This window comes from Diadema antillarum, unplaced genomic scaffold (assembly GCF_040938485.1).
Source record: "Diadema antillarum isolate AM-2024a unplaced genomic scaffold, OU_Dant_1.0 seq00000179_RagTag, whole genome shotgun sequence".
Classification (NCBI taxonomy): domain Eukaryota; kingdom Metazoa; phylum Echinodermata; class Echinoidea; order Diadematoida; family Diadematidae; genus Diadema; species Diadema antillarum.
The window spans coordinates 91,643-108,589 of NW_027271246.1; the positions used below are offsets into that span (position 1 = coordinate 91,643).

The following is a 16,947-nucleotide window of genomic DNA, read 5'->3' on the forward strand; positions in this document are numbered from 1 at the left end:
TTCATGCCCTCTACGGAGTCACTAGTCGAGTGTGGGCTGCTAGGTAGCTAGCTCCGCTATAACGCTGAATGGATCAGTGATGGGATTGGGTCAGCAGTGTACTCTAATATTTATACCGAGAGTAAGCAAACTCGTGTCTAGCGCGGGTAGTCCAAGAAAATATTAAAAAGCAACGATATACTGGCTAATGAGCAACATTGATTGTTGACTGAAGAGTTCGAGGGCCCATCTACACGTGCATTCCTAATAGCCGATTGCCAGAACAAGAGAGACTGTTTGACGAGTTGATCGAGGCGTAGCTCACTCAGTCAACTGCGACATAAACGCACTTGCATAGTAGAACACAAACGCGTCGGGTCGTGTATTCCATCTGTCCACCTGTGACTGATGAGTCCTTATCTTATAACGCCAAGGAGGAAAAAAGATAAAGCAAGGCACGTTCGTTAAATATGTATAGGATGTACTGAAAGCTGCAGTTGTGTAGTAGAAATGGCAGAAAAGGACAGTGTAAAATCCCGAAATCAAACGACGAGTAAAACGTATTCATACTCCAGCGTTGTTGAAATGGATCCAGTCAGCACTTCATCGGACATGGGGAGCAGCGCCGGGACTGCTCCCGCCGTGTACACCCAGCAGGCCGATAGCTCGTCGCGCAATCCGCTGGTTCAGAACGTTCAGAACATAAACCTGAACAACAGCGTACAAACTGACAAGGAGTTTGAAAGAAAGTACTCGGAGCATGTGAGCAAGAGACCGTCAGTCCGAATGAGTTTTCAGGGAAGAGTCTACAACTTTCTGGAGAGACCGTCAGGATGGAAATGCTTTGCCTACCATTTTGCAGTGTAAGTTGTTGTGTTGTTTGTTTTTGTTTTTTTCGCTTGAGCTGTGTGTATTGCAATGTTAGATCTAATCCTCCTAAAGAGTAACTTTACCCATGATGGTGTCAGTAACCATTTTTAATCAATACAAGATGCAGTGATGAAAATTATGGTTGCAACACTTACAATTGGTTGTTGCTTTGTTGCTTGATTGCTTTCCTTTACCGACTAGTGTGGTAGACATGTCCTTTGGGGGAAAAAAAAATATTTAGCACTCAGTGACAGTGTTACAGCTAGACTAGAGAGGTACATTATATAGATGATGACTGGCGGGGGAGGGAACATACCGAATGTTTCACCCGAAGGGTTTGAAATGCTATTGAGGGAGGTTATAAGTCCCGAGACGAAGTCGAGGGACTTAGATAGCCCCCCAAAATAGCATTTCAAACCCTGAGGGTGGAAAGTTTGATACATGTTCCCGAACAACAAAAGTCATCATCTGTTATATTTTACGAGTTAGTCATTGAATCTGCTTTTTCATATTGTATGGAATAGGCAAATGTATCCTATCGATTGCATGAAAGATACATTGTATGATAGTTCAATCATATGGTATCGTTTGTCATTTGTTATGTGAAAATGCTTTCCCATGGGAGAACATTACAAAAATGTTCTGCCCATGGGCGAACATGACCAATGTGCCTCCATCATGTGACTGTGTTTAGCCAATCACTAACTGGTATTTGACTAACCCATTTAGTATAGAGTTCTAGTACTACTAGTAGTCGGACTCTCTGTGTGTAAGAGCATGCACGCTCAGGAACATTTAGGCCTATGCCAAGAGTACATGTATGTAGGCCTACGTGTAAAGCAATTTAATTATGACTACCACAGCAGTTGATAATGAATAAGATTTGGTAAACTCCATTCAAGACTGATCGCATAGCAAACAAGAAAGGATCATAAATTTTTTGAAACTTTTTCTTTAAATTCAGTCATAATAACAGTGGATTTTTTTTCATTTCCGTACTTTCTTTGTATCAATCATGACTTGCATGCTGCATAGCAGTTTTTAATGTCATTTTGAAGTAGGCTAAATTAAAGATGAAAGCACTACTATAGGACTTATATTTTGATCGCGATAGATCATTGTATCTAAGTCGTGCATAGCATCTATCCAACTGAGGGTGCAATTCCACATCCTCAACTTTATATGTGACCCTGCACCACGAAACTACCGGTACCGGTACCAAAAAGTTAGCAGACATGGATTTTTCGTTAAGGACAGATTCTGAAAGAGCAGACTCTTAGCTTTAAAATGATATACCGTACATGTATAATCAATACAACTAAACATTCCTAGCCTATAATAAGTAAGGAAAAGAAAGTACACATTCTGAAAAAGTGTTTGCTGAGAAAGTAGGCCTTGAAGTTAAGGGTAGACCTATTTAAGTGCTTAATCTCACTCTGCTGCTATGCAATGAAAGGGACAAAAACAGGAATGTAAAATCCTGTAAAAACACAATAAAGAATCAGATTTAGCTGAAAATGTTCACACTCATTAAGTACATCATATCAATATCTGATACCAACAGTAAATACAGTCGTACAATCCTCTCAGAATTTATCATACATGTAGGAGGTGAAATTGCGGAGTAAATGGCATTTAAGAAATGAATAGGTGCCTACAATATGATATGATATAATTTAAGCACACTTTTTCTAAATGTTCTAGAAAAACTGAAAAAACCCCAAAACAATTTCTCATTCATTTTATGATCCCAAATTTGAGAATTCTAGAAGAATGGCTCTAAAGTTTAGAAAATTAACTAGGGTGGCCCATTTTACCTATTTTGAGTCAGCATGTAAAATAAGGGTGTGCAACTTTTTGCTTGGTTTTCTGATGCATGGTCACTATATAGAGTAAAGTCATAAAAACAAAATAGCACAAGTTCCATCAAAAGGCAGACATGAATTAAAAGCATTCTTTTTTTATATTTACGTTGTTTTCGATGTTTCACATTAATAAATTTTCTTGAATATGAAGATAAAGATGATAAAACGTAAGAAGTAATACACAATGTATGAATCATTACTTCAGTGAAACACGCATAATGCACAAATAGAAAAAGTGGAATGATGTTTTTTAGTACCAACGGGTACTGTATCCTGTGATCACAAATGCCAGGTAAAACAGACTGGCATGTGGTTTGGAAGTACAACATGTATTTTACTTTAATTGGTGATACATGTCAACATAATCATATAGTCTAGTAAGTGTATTTCGAGTTGAATATTGTGTTGAAATGGAACTCTTCCTTGTGTGATGAAGAGAAAACTCTTTTCATTCAGAATGCAGTAAATGCATGTACACATCCATATAGATATGAATGGATTCTTTTTCCTTCTAACCTTTACACCGGTGTTACTTTCAACACCAGTTTCTAACACCTTTGTCAATAATCTTGAAATAATTTGTCACAATTTACTGTGCTGTTATAAATGAAAAATGACCAAGCTGCCATCTTCAATCTACAAGTACCTCCCAACTACGGTATCCCTAAAGACATCAGTTATCTAGTGGAATCAGTGTGGTACATGCTTTTCATGCACTTGAATTCTAGATGTAGAAGAGTGATCTCCACATCATGAATACATTTTTGTTTTTCCCCACCTCCTATTTGCACTGTTTACAACGTAAGGGTGCCATTTGTGTTCCGTGATATAATTGGATGTTTGACATTTCCAGTACTTATCCGAGAGGAATTTCTTGCTGTTCGTAGACGTCTAATTCAATTTGAGGAATTACCCATTTCCCTGACACCTTTCTTGCCTTTGTGTGAAATTTGATTAGTTTTTCCCTGGGGAAATTACCCTTGGGAAGACTTATAAATATGGTGTCTATTAATGTCAGGGTTTTTGGGGTCTACTGGTCCTCCAATATAGGAGGCAAAGTAGCACTAAACATGCCTCTTTGTTTTTTACCCTCATGTGTTACCCATGTAGAGAAAAGGAACAGAATTTTAGCTTTAAGCATTTGGTTGTTAGGAGCTTTGTCCCTTTACAGTGCAGGGAACTCTTTATAAGCAGGAATCTTTCCAGAAAGGGTGTATCCTGTCCTCAGTTTTCATTTGGATTCATCTGCTTGGTTTTTCCATCTCTGTCAACTAGAATTACCAAGGAGAAGCAACTAGACAAGTTCTGTTTTTTTTGACAAAATACTCTGCAAGTGAAAGTACTGATTCCAAAGACCAATATAATGATCTTGAGCATTATCAGTAAACATCAGTGCCTGATGGTTTCATTTCATACCAGAATGTCCAAATCTAATTTTTGTTCTCTGACATTGAAGTGAAAGTGTGTAGAAATGTGCATGTGTGTGTTTGTGTGTGTGTTTTCATGAACACACTGTACCAATATTTTGTATTCTAGGTAAATATTTGACAATAGAAACATTGTTTGAATAATCAGTTCCATGAGAGCACAATTTCAGCTGATGTGTATCAGAGTTATTTAATGGTACCAGGAAAAAAAAAAACACACACACAACCACTTCTTGTATCGAATTTTAACGAAGTACTTCTTGTTCAGAACATTCTGGCAGCCGTATCCAATCAGAAAACCCTAGTGGCACTGCTTACCAGTTGCAATACCTCAACTCCACCTCGTCTTATTAGCTGTGAGGATTAAGTTTCTCACACTGTTAGTTCTGTCAGATGCCTGTTAATGAGAAAGTGCTACAGTGCATCATACCCCTGTATGCTTAATAAAACTAGGCAGAACTGTTTCTCCCTGCTCCTCTTTTACAGAATGCAAGCGTGTAATTGCACTGTAAGAGCCTCAGCACACAAAATCTGAAATGACACCGCAGCACATTATACACTGCTCAACACTGAAGAAAAGTCGGTGAGATAAGGCACATCATAATGTAGTGTATTGTTGACAGAAAATGAAAGTAAGATTTTGGTGTTGCCAGTGAATCAGCAATGCATTCTCCCTATTGCATAAAGATGTAATTGGCTACAATTTCCATGATATTGAATTGGCATTGTTGTGCTGGTATATAGCACAAGCTGTATTTGGTTTAGGGCAAGTCCAAGATAACACGCACGTTACGTATGGGACATTCAGAGACTTTTATGACCTGAAAAATAGTGTTAATTGCTTTTGATCATATCAAACTTTATCACGGTGATTGATATCTAGGAGAAGTATAATCATGCAAAAAATGGAGAAAAATGACCTTCACAATCATATTCTAGAAGAGAAAATATGTGCCGTTACGTATGGGACCAGAAAAATTGTGTTTTTTTGAACATTTTTTTCAACCTCAGAACTCTCTGAAAGTATTTCATTCTACAACTTGTAACTCACTGTGATGAAAGTCACAACACTCAAGATTATCATTGGTAAGTTTCGTGTCATTAGGTAAAAAGCTCTAATTACAGGTTCTAATTAAAGACAGACATGACGTGTTACGTATGGGACAGTTACGTATGGGACAGTTTGTCCCCCATTCATTTAGTGTGTGAAGAACCATGTTTATGGGTATTTTGCATAATTATTGAAGTAAAGTCAGTTGAAACTACTCAAATACTGATCCAGATTGTCAAGGAAACAATATTCCCCAAATATTCACCATCCTAATCATATTCAATCATATTTTTATATTTTTATGACCAACCTGAGTATGCATGCCCTTTGTCCCCCATTCGTTTAGTGTGTGGAGAGACACATTTATGGGTATTTTGCAAAATAATTTTGCAAAATACCCATAAACAAATTTTTGCATAATTATTGAAATGGAATCAGTTGAAACTACTCAAATACTGATCCAGATTGACAAGGGAACAGTATTCCCCAAATATTTACCATCATAATCATATTTAATCATATTCTATATTTTCATGACCAACCTGAGTATGGGGTATGCCCTATTTTTATCAGGATATTTACTACTGAAAATTGAATAGTTTAAAGTGTTTACTTCCATTGATGAAGGGCAGTTTGCCATTTCGTTTCAATAAAAAACAACTTGACACAAGAAATATCAATTTTTATAAATAAGCAATACCTGCTACGTGGAACCCCAGTGATCGAGTAGATATATGATGTCTGTCTAGTAGTCAGGTCATTGATTCGAGTCACACCTCAGTATGTATACCCATGAATTTTGTCGTGGCTATTATTGAAACCTGAATAAGGACAATTTGTGTATCACTTGCAATAAAAAAAAATCATTCTACTTTATATTCTTTTTAAATATTTATATCACAACCATTTCAAATTGGATCTCCATCACTAAACTTTGAATTCCTCTAGTCTTAGGATTGTATGCTCCTAAGTAATTCATATAATTGGTTTCCAATCATCTCATTAAATGTTGAAAACTGAATCCCCATTTCTACAAAAAAAACCTATACCATCCCTTTAATGCTGTTTTTTCATTGTGTATTTTCCCCTCCCCCTTTCTGAAAATTGTTCAGTCAAGTACATGTATTGTTTAAAGTGTCTATAACTCAAAAAGTAGCGACAATGTTGGGATGCTTTCTTCAGGATGATTGACCATTTGTGTACTGAGAGACCTTCCCAGCTAGCTACATGCATTCACATGCATTATGTATGAGGATGTCCCATACGTAACGCATTTGTCCCATACGTAACATTATTTCAATGCCTTATAAAAAATATTCCTTTTACTGTTTTTTCTTTTTTCTGTGGTATTTAATTTCTCTAAACAATAAATCAGAACTTTCCAAAAGGGCATTAATATAACCTTAGCAATTTCAGAAAAAACCTAAAAAAATGACCTCAATTTGTTACGTATGGGACATCTCATGATAGGACACGAGCTAATTTGCATAATCATTTGCATAATCCCTAAATTTTCATACCAAGTTAAACTATTTGATAAACTTCTTATGTCCACATATTAATCAAATATCATTTGCTTTCCTTTGAATTAATATGAATTTTTATAAATGTCCCATACGTAACGCTGTGTTTCACATTCATGCAAATGAAGCCCTTGAAATTTGCATAAATTTACATAATATAATTTTTTCCTCCATGGAAATCAAAACTTCAACTCATAAGCTTCAAAATGATACCAAACATGTCAATATTGAGCAAAGATGAAATTTTGCCTTCTGAGGGGACCTTATCTTGGACTTGCCCTTTAAATAGCATGTGAGCACTGAGCACTATCTTTATCTCCAAAACTGTTTTATACATGATAAAAAAGGAAAATGTAGATTGAGATTAATGTGTAAAATGCCCATACCTGCTGCATAGTAACTCAGTAGATCCCCTAAATTTCTGGTTTTACAGTATGTTAACATCTTCATCTGATGAACATTTCGTCCTTTCCTCATACTTTGGTATTTCTACTTCTGTTCCCCCTCCCCTACCATTGTTTAAAACTCTTTTCTTTTGACTTTATAGGGAGCCAATACTAGACCTTGATTTTGTACAATGATATTTCAAGTATGTAACTCTTGTACCCTGTCTTAACAGGCCACAAAACGCAGGGTAGCCTCGGGGTAGCCTCGGGTGAAGAATCTTCCCCTGGGAAGATTGTGCCTTTTAAGACGCAACACAGTGGACAGGCTCGGGGTAGCCGCGGGGTAGTCTCGGGCGAAGTCTTTAAAAACGCGGGGTAGCCTCGGGTGAAGAATCTTCCCCTGTGTCTGTTAAGACGCAACACAGTGGACAGCCTCGGGGTAGCCGCGGAATAGCCTCGGGCGAAACCTTACCCTTCGATCGACAAGGGTAGACGCGGACTAGCCTCAGGTGAACCGCCGGAGGCTACCCGGCGATAGTGTCTGTTAAGACACTCGTGGGGTGAATCTTCCCCCGAGGCATCACGTGACATGTGCTATATCGTAAGTCAGGTGACCAGCACTGCGCCACACAAATCCACGAACCTCGCAGGTTACGATAATCCAAGGTATTATCCAGGTAAAATCCACCATATAAATCCACAGCGACACATGTAGGATCCAGACGTTATGATGACCACGTCCAGTCAATGCGTGAATGATAATCCAGCAAATAATATCCAGCTAGGAATCCAGCCCATCACAGCTTTGACGTCGCAATGTCCATTGACATGAAAATGGAGTCTGTCACCAATGTAGGCAAATCAATTCTCTGCAGGCAAAATGTCTCCCAGGCCTTATCTCCACAAATATAGCAGGTCAGCAGGTAACACAGGACTGACTACACTTGTATAACAAGTCGCTTCAGGGCCATAAGTGACGTAACTCTCAGAGCAAAGGTGACTGGACGTGGTACTCTGCCTACCTCAGAATTTCTGTGGCTTATATAGGTCCATTTACCCCTTCTTGAATGTTCTGTAATTTGCTCCAACCTGGGGCTACACACTTGTACATGTATACAAAATGTACTTGTGAGTTCAAGACCTTTCCAGAAATCCTATAGCTGACTCACTGTCTAACTACTGTAAAAGTGGAAATTTTCTCGGTGTTGAAATTTTCGCGATTTCGCGCAACCAGAAACTAGTGCGAAAATAAAAGCACACAAATATTTTTGCTTGCCATATGTACCTGTGCGTGATGTCTTGATTCCGCGGAATTAAAAACACGCAAACCTCTTCTTACCCGCCCAAGCATGAAAAATTAGTCGCGCGAAAATATCCACTTTTACAGTATGTACATAACTACCACTCACATTGGGCTTCAAGGACAGTGTATTGACAGCAGCTAATTGTGTTTACTGAAAGTAGAAATGGTTGAGAAGCCGTCAAGTCATGGGGAATAGTCCAGGCTAGAAGGCACCTAACCTTGTTTTTTTACAATGTTTTTTGATGGTTTCTTGTCAATTCGAGGGTGCTGATTCCAAATCCGATTGATGCCACTTGCGTAACCTTGAGCATTTTTGGCAAAATGCAAAAATCCAAATGGCCACCAAATATGCTAATTTGGCCGTGATAATCAGAATAAGGCACATTCTATTACCAATTATTCCGCCAAACTTTGTACATTTCCTTTCCTAGAGTTACTCCATCTGTATTTGCAAGAGAATTTTCATTTCATATAGGTTTATTTGGTATTTAAAGCTCATTTTCAATTCAAAATGGCCACCATTCCTATGATCATGTACAATATGAATGGTAAAAAAATGCATGGAAATATAGAGCAAATTTACTGTATTTCCAGTCCCGTTCCTACGCTGTTATAAAGTGTTGCGTGTGCAACGCAAATATATTGGGTGCCATGTACAATATATAGGGCCTGAAATGGATCATAACTTTCATCACTTTTATATGATATAATTTAAGAGTACCGCCTTGATGTTATCGAGCAAACTTGATTTTCTTCTTGAATTAAAACAACAACAAACACTGGTGAAGGTATAAACAACACTGTCCAGATGCAATACCTTTCAAACTATTCAAAACCAAGGACCAATGTGAAGTACCTCTTTCAGTTTTGTCACACTTCCCATGTGTTTATTATTATACTTTAACATCATGAGGTCATTCATTCTCGTCTTAAAACCAAAACTGTTCTTTTTTATTGTCTTCAAAGATCTCTTTAGTTTGATGTTTGGCAGCAGGCGACAGATTTGCAGGTTTCTAGGGCTATAGATGCAAATCAGTCCTGCAATTGCCTTAGTTGCAACCACATCTAATGATGTTCAGCACTTCCATGACTTCCTCAAGGGTCAGAGGGTGATTATTTGCCATAGGACCAGGATGAAAGCCCGTTGAAGCTGTCTGGCTTTGTTGCCATGCCAGAGACCGTATTGTTGGTAACTTGAATGGTCCATGGCCTCAAACCAGCATTTGCACCATCCGGTTTTGGGGTCAAAGCTGTCAGTGATGGGGAGGGGGGGGGGGGGGGAGGTTGAGGGAGATCTAGATTGGTTTGTGGGATTGGACAAACTGCTGTAAGCCTAAAACCAGTGCATCTGATTGGTTGAGAACAAATCTGTCAGAAAAAACGCTTCATGAAATGCCCCCAGGTCAGGTTATCAGGTTAACATGATTGGAAGCCAAGATCAGGGTATGCGTAGACGGCACTGGGGACACTTGTCATCCTTTCCTTCCAGCGTAAGGAGGGAGAGTGATTGAGCACCAGTTAAGGAGGGTAGACTTCCTTAGCCTACAATGTATGCCTGCCTGCCACAGAAAGCTACCTTGAACATATAGTGTTTGCAAGATGGTTGCTAAGATGGAAGGCATGGGCCTCATGGTAATCTTGTAAAGGTTGAGGCAAAGTCTCCAAAAGGAGAATTACTCCTCTATTGTCTCGAGATGGGTCAGTACTCGGCTAATGTCATCCAAGGACCTTCTATGAGAAGTAAGGGTAACATCATCTGCATGAGCAAACTTCCTTCATGAAGTGATTATCATGTCACCATGTTAAAAGGAGTGGAGTTAGTTTATAGCCACCCTGGAGGAGGCCATCATTCAGAGTCCTAAGTCAGTTGGTCTGCGACATCCTGAAGCTGCAAGTGCTGAAATTTAAGGACAAGCAGTGTGAAGTTGTTATAGCACTGCTTTCAGAATGAGGCAGCACTTTAGAAATCTTGGAGCATCCCTAGACATCATACGCAAAGACATTCACTCCGAGAAAACTGGTGATAAAATCCATCTATCGTGAGAACAGTTAAACCTTTCACCCATCATGGCTACATTTAGGCATCAATGTCAGTGAGTCTATTGTCAGATAGCTCTGTGGATGGTTGCTGACAATAAGGTTGGGCTTTGGATCTTCTGTAAAGGAGTGCTCAAGCAAGTCCCCACGTCTTTACCTTCTTTCTACGGCAAGATCACCGAGTGACCGCTAAGTACCTTGTTGAAGGCAATTGCAGGATTGCAGGGGTCGCTGTCGGGCAGGGCTGGGCAGCAGCAGAGGTGGGGGCAAACAGGTGTAAAACAAGCCCCTTGACTAATATGAACTCATCCCATTATATTCATCATGAATCACCTGCATTGTACTAACATTGGTAAATATTCAATAATTTCACAATTCATCACTGAAGGAAAGGTAAGAGCAGTGTACTCATCTATAGACACAAAAATGTGTCAATTTTACGGGTGCTGTTCGTTATTCCGAAGATTCGCTATTTCGAGGGTTCGTTATTCCGAAGGGTCGTCAATCCGAAACACACAGATTCCCTATACCTAGAGGTTCGTTTATCCGAAAATGAAAAAGGGTTCGTTAATCCAAAGGGTCGTCAATCCAAAACACAAATTCCCTATATCTAGAGGTTTGTTAATTCGAAAATGAAGAAGGGTTCGTTAATCCGAACATTTGTGGCGTTATTCCGAAGGTTCGTCATTCTGAAGATTCATTAATCCGAAAATGAAATTCGGAAAAATGAATCTCGGACTAACAAATCTTCGGATTAAAGAGCCTTCGGAATAACAAACCTTCGGAATAACAAACCTTTGGAATAACGAGCTGTAACCAGTTTTACAGTGGCAAGTACACAAGTTCATGCTGTTACATTTTAACCAACCTTGAGCAAATAAGTGTAAAATCACGCCATCACAGAATCAGTGGTAAATCTGATCTACTTCATACAGATCAGACAGAAGGTCATTTGCCATTTGTAATTTCATGCAAATAAATACTCTGGGTGTACATGAAAATTTTTTTTTAAAAATATCAGAGATTTGAGGGAAGGAAGTGGGGTGGTCCTTTCTTCAACTTTCCCCTGCCTCATGTTCTTTCTCGGAAGAGGGGATTGAACAGTTTGTATAGTATCACTTTTAGATTAGAGTTATTTTAGGTAGTTCGATATTTTAGACAGTTATTTGGAAATTTCATTTGTGTTATCATCTGAGATTTAGCTTTAGTAAATCAGAGTAAATTTTATGATGTTGAACATCTCAAGTATCAAATGTTCATGTTTAATAATTCCTGATAAACGATCGTGATGTTGGCATCAATTCAAGTTTTGTTGGTGTTTTTCCCAAATTCCTTGTGAAAAATCCAGATTGAGGAACCAGATTTGGATGATTGCATCACAAATAAAACAGCCCTAAACAACCTTCTGATTTCTTCTGATTTCTAATCAGCATCCAAATTGATAAACAGTGTTGCTGCATGACAGAAAAAAAGAGAAAATTCGTTTATTTCTGTGCGCATTTTATCGTTCATATTGTACAGGGGTGTATGAGTGGCATTCATTTTGAATTTTTATGTTAATAAGAACATATAAGATTACAAAGAATATATTTTCTGTTTGTTTGTTTGTTTGTTTGCTTGTGTTGCAAGTGGCAATTATCAGATTTGCATTACATACAAAACTTGATAACAGCGTAGGTATGTGACTGGAAAAACAGCAAATTTGTCTTCTATTTCTATGCATATTTTTTTGCCATTCATAAAGTACATGAGTATAGGAATGGTGGCCATTTTGAATAGAAAATAAGCTTAAAATACTAAATGTACCTACATTAAATGAAAATTGTCTTGCATGTGCAAATAGAATTACTCAAGGAACAAAAATTTTAAAAAGTTTGATGGAATAATCGGTCATGAAATTGACATAAATGGGATTATCATGGCCAAATTAGCATATCTGGTGGCCATTTTGGATTTTTGCATTTTGCTGAAAATGCTCAAGTTTCTGCGAGTGGCATCAATCGGATTTGGAATCAGCACCCTGGAATTGACAAGAAACCATAAAAAAACATTATATATATCGAAAAACAAGGTTAGGTGCACTTTCTATGGAGCCTAGCCTGGACTAGAATGGAGCCTAGCCTGGACTAGAATGGCTTATGACACGAGGGACACTGGTTTAAAACACCTTGACAAAGTCACTCTCTATCCATTTTGTGTTTTCCATAAAACTAGATATTCCATCAAATTGAATTTTACATCTGCCTCAGTTGTAATGCTTTGGAGCAGAAGTATGGGTACTCTGAAATCCTTAACTATCGGTATGCATTGCATTGTGTCTCACTCCGAGAAATATAACATTTGTATTCCTATGTGATAGAGTTTTCTGTCTGTTTAGGTGTTCTTTACCCAAATTCCTTTGTTACTAGGCAATGCAACATCATCCTGAAAATATTACATTATTGCATTTATGCAGGTCTGCGTGTCATAATGTTCCAAAGGTCATATGAGAAAAGTGTCATAAAATATTGAGTGCATGATTTCTCAGTGATTATTGCATGCATTCAGGGACTACTGAATGATATAAGACAGCCATGACTAATGATGTCACTTGAGCTGTCAGTAATGGGAGGATATTGTAAATCAATAATCCATATGCTCTGAATATTTCACTGAAACTCCCTGTCCCCCCCCCCTTGTCAAGATGTTCTGCACCAAATTGTGTGCATGTTACATGAAATAATTACCTGCCAGTAGGCATAAATTAACTGTCATTGTGATGCTCACAAGATGAAAGCACAGTCAAAAACATGAAAGTGTGCTTCTCTCTGCCTGTAATTATATTTGCTTGTCAGAGAGATTTGAAAATGACTGGAGGTATAGAAATCAACTTGGCATTAAAGCATGCATGGCCATGCAAAGAGCGACCATCAGAAGGTCAGTAGCCAAAGCTCACAGGGTCACGAGGATTAATGTGGTTACATATAACTTATACAGGGAGATGCAAAGCCTTATGCATGGTAGCCTAAGTCAGCTTAAATTTATTAATACTTAGTGGAATAAAACCATTATGGATTGAGCAAATACAGCAATATTAGTAAAACACATCGGAGAAGTTAAAGAAAATTGGACCATTTGTGCAATTGTGGGTCATAAGGTCATAGGTCAAGTTAAAATGACAAAATGTCACCTTTATCTTCTGTATCTTGGAAATCGCTCACTGTGTAATCATGAAACACAGTACTTAACATGTATTGCCTGATATTGCCAATTTTCTTTGGAAGTTTTGGGACAGAGGTCAGAGTTTCGTTAGAATGGTAAAATTACACTTTTCGATAATGATAATGATCATAACTAAAGAGAAATTACACCACCTCAGGATAGAAGGTTGTTAACCTCACCAGGAGCAGTAGATTTGCCCCTCCATTTAACATTCTAGATTTGAAGCAGTTTTGGGAGGAAGTATCTAGAGAGAGAGAGAGAAAAAGAAAACTTTTACAATTTAAAAAGAAAAAAGGTTCTCTTCAAGCTACCTATGTAGATATGGCCATGATGTGACATTATGAAGTCAGTGTGACGCTAAATACAACTAAACAACAGATGAACGTCATTTCAATGTACATAGAGTTTAAATTAAAGTTACGTGGAGCAAACCCATCAAATTGGCTGTTATTAACAGTTTGAGAGCAGTTTTCTACATATTTGTCCATGATAGGAAAGAAAGAATTGAAAAAAGCTCACCTCACTAATAATGCGGAAAATTTTCCATGAAAAACTAGTCTATTTATTCAAGTCAACTGTAACTGTAATGTAGATTATAATCAAAGGAAAGGAGTGAATTAGCAGTAAAATCAAATGGTTTTAGGCCTGCCAATTTTAAATCAAACAGCATTGGTTGCAAACACATGTATGCAGATTAGATGAGGTGATGTCACCACCTCGCTACTCTTCATTTGGTCTGTATATTGAAAACATGATGAAGATTTACATTTGATTTTACAGTGCAGTGATGCAGCTCAGTCAGAAGTGTGTCTGCCTCACAATCAAATTGATTCGGGTTCTATTCCCATTTACCCTACATGACCAAAATGCCTTGTATTGATAATAATTACGTTGGATGGCAATGATTATTGCACAATTTAGGACCAATGTGGCACAAATCCAAGATTAGGACAGGTGTACGTACTAGCCCAATGCGGAGTGCAATTTTCCCTGATAATCCGTGAAATAGTGCAATTTGATATAGTTATCTATTATCATTATCAAGAAAAGGCATTAACTGTAAAAAGCAGTTACTAGAATTTGATATACAATATTTGTACTGCACAAAGTTCAGACTTGCTCTTAATGTAGCAAGAGTTTTTATACATACAGATGTTCACTTACAACGTAGAAAGTCTTCACACACTTAGCAGATAGATGAGACAAAATATGATGTATACTGGTATTACTGCATGGCCACTTTACTACACTAGCATGGGGAATTTGTTGTTTCATTGATACTCTGATATCACACAAGCAAATCAATCAGGGAAGAAAAATGCTTTTCAACCCGTTGGGGACGAATCCCGAGTATACTTGAGCAGGTGTCTATGGGAAATGCGTGTTCTAGCAAGAGCAAACCGTCCTCAACGGGTTAATGCACTGCTACATTGCCTCATACAATGTGTAATTGATGATCTGTTTTATTTCACTTTATTTCAGCATATTTGATTATGGTACAGTTTTCATTGTTTTCATTTAAAGGTGAAATGTGCAAAATTTGTAGGTAGGTCAGTGGGAGATATGTTATGTGATGGCTGACATTACCACTAATTTGCATATGTGACTATAGTCACTGTTTTGTGAAAATGTAAACTTCCAAAATTTGCAATGTTTTCACTTATCCAATTTATGAATCCTCTATCATCGTGTGTTTTAGCTGTTTATAAAAGTCAACTGAAAATCAACTGTTCAAAGGCTTTGCACTGTAAATATTTTCTGATACATTGCTGGTTTACTATGTGTGAGGAAGGGGAAAAAAGTAAGTAGAATACGAGAGCAATTTTTTACTTCAACTTGCCTGCTTTCTGTAATCTACATGAAATGTCTGTCAGAAATGATGCACTTGTTTAAACTCATATTCCTGTGAGAGGAAAGGCATGTTATATATATTGAAATTCAGCCACACGCACTGGGGAGAAGTGGACTTGGGACAAACTCAGTTGTTTCTTTGCTTCATACCTGAGCCCCTCTCATCAATTAAAAAGGAAGATAATTTATTAGCAGGCAGAGTCCAATTTTGAGTTGTAGTTCATCAGGATTGATAGGCCATCTATCACCATTTGAAAGTAGAGCTTGGTGTGCTTTTTGGATGGCTGTGCTTATTTGTGAATGATGTCTCCCTGCCTATGTGATTTTCATTTTATGGCTCTTATGATGATAGCAGGCAAGGATTATAGATGTGTGTTTCACTTGATAGGTACAGTACATGTATACAATGTGATGGTATTGATCGAAAACTCCTCATGTTGACTCTTTTGGCATACCTGTACTATTATATTCCCCTCCTTTTGTCTATATTTGACATTATTAAACCTTATATCAAGATATCTGCTTTTACCCAGTAGTTAGTAATAAGTTTCCATTCATATTGCATATTAACATGTCATTGAAATGTACTAAAAAATCAATCGAACAAAAATACATGCAGTAATGGGTTAATCAGCAATTCAATAAGATGTCCGTACATAGAAGTACTTAATATGCTCTTCCCATGAGGCTCAGAGCACTTACAGAATTACAGAAATGGAAGCATTTATGAAGAGAATGCAAAATAGTAAATTAATTTTTAAAAAGCCATTTTGATCAACTTTAGATCCATCATTTGGATGCCACACTGTAGGTCCACACAGGCATATACACACTACATATGGTAACTGTACACAATTCATATACACATACACATATTTTACATCTGTATGTACACATACAGATGCACATAAACCTGTGCAGAGCTAGAAATTGGATTTGAAATAAATGTTTTCAGCTTTAATGCAGTAACCTTAAAGCTACTATCACCAGCAAGATTACGGGTGATTGGGTAGCTTAGCTGAGCTGAGGATTGTCATTTGAGGATCTGAGATTTCTACCAGGGATGCATACAGTTATGCATTTAGTTACTTAGGGGCCTAGTTGCTGAAACATTTCATGTCGGATAGAAGTACTTTGAAAATAATATGCTGTTGAATAGGAAACCAGTGAAGGGAATGAAGTAAAGGCTGAGGAAGATGACTCTCTCCAACCTCAAACACCAGACATGCATGCTGCCCAATTCTGCAGGTGTTGCAGATGAACTTTGTTGTCTTTCAGTTGTTTTTCAGGAAGTTTAGCCATTGGAAATTTGCAATACCATGCACTCTTTGCAACCCCCCCCCCCCCCCCCTTGCTGAAGGGGAAGTTTTATTCCATGCAAACTGTAAGGATTATTTGTTATAAAAATGAATATTAACTGACTGATATTTGATATCAGAAGAATCTTGATAAAT

At 37.7% G+C, this 16,947-nt stretch overlaps 1 protein-coding gene across 1 annotated transcript in view; it reads left to right on the forward strand.

Moving 5' to 3' along the window:
• Positions 1–348: 348 nt before the first annotated feature.
• The window catches only part of LOC139728440 (potassium voltage-gated channel subfamily KQT member 1-like), a 151,909-nt gene continuing 135,310 nt past the window's right edge, over positions 349–16,947 (forward strand). The window contains exon 1 of the mRNA XM_071639382.1: positions 349–842. Within this exon, the coding sequence (XP_071495483.1) occupies positions 490–842 (353 nt within the window). The 5' untranslated portion in view covers positions 349–489. The remainder of the gene's footprint in view (positions 843–16,947) is intronic.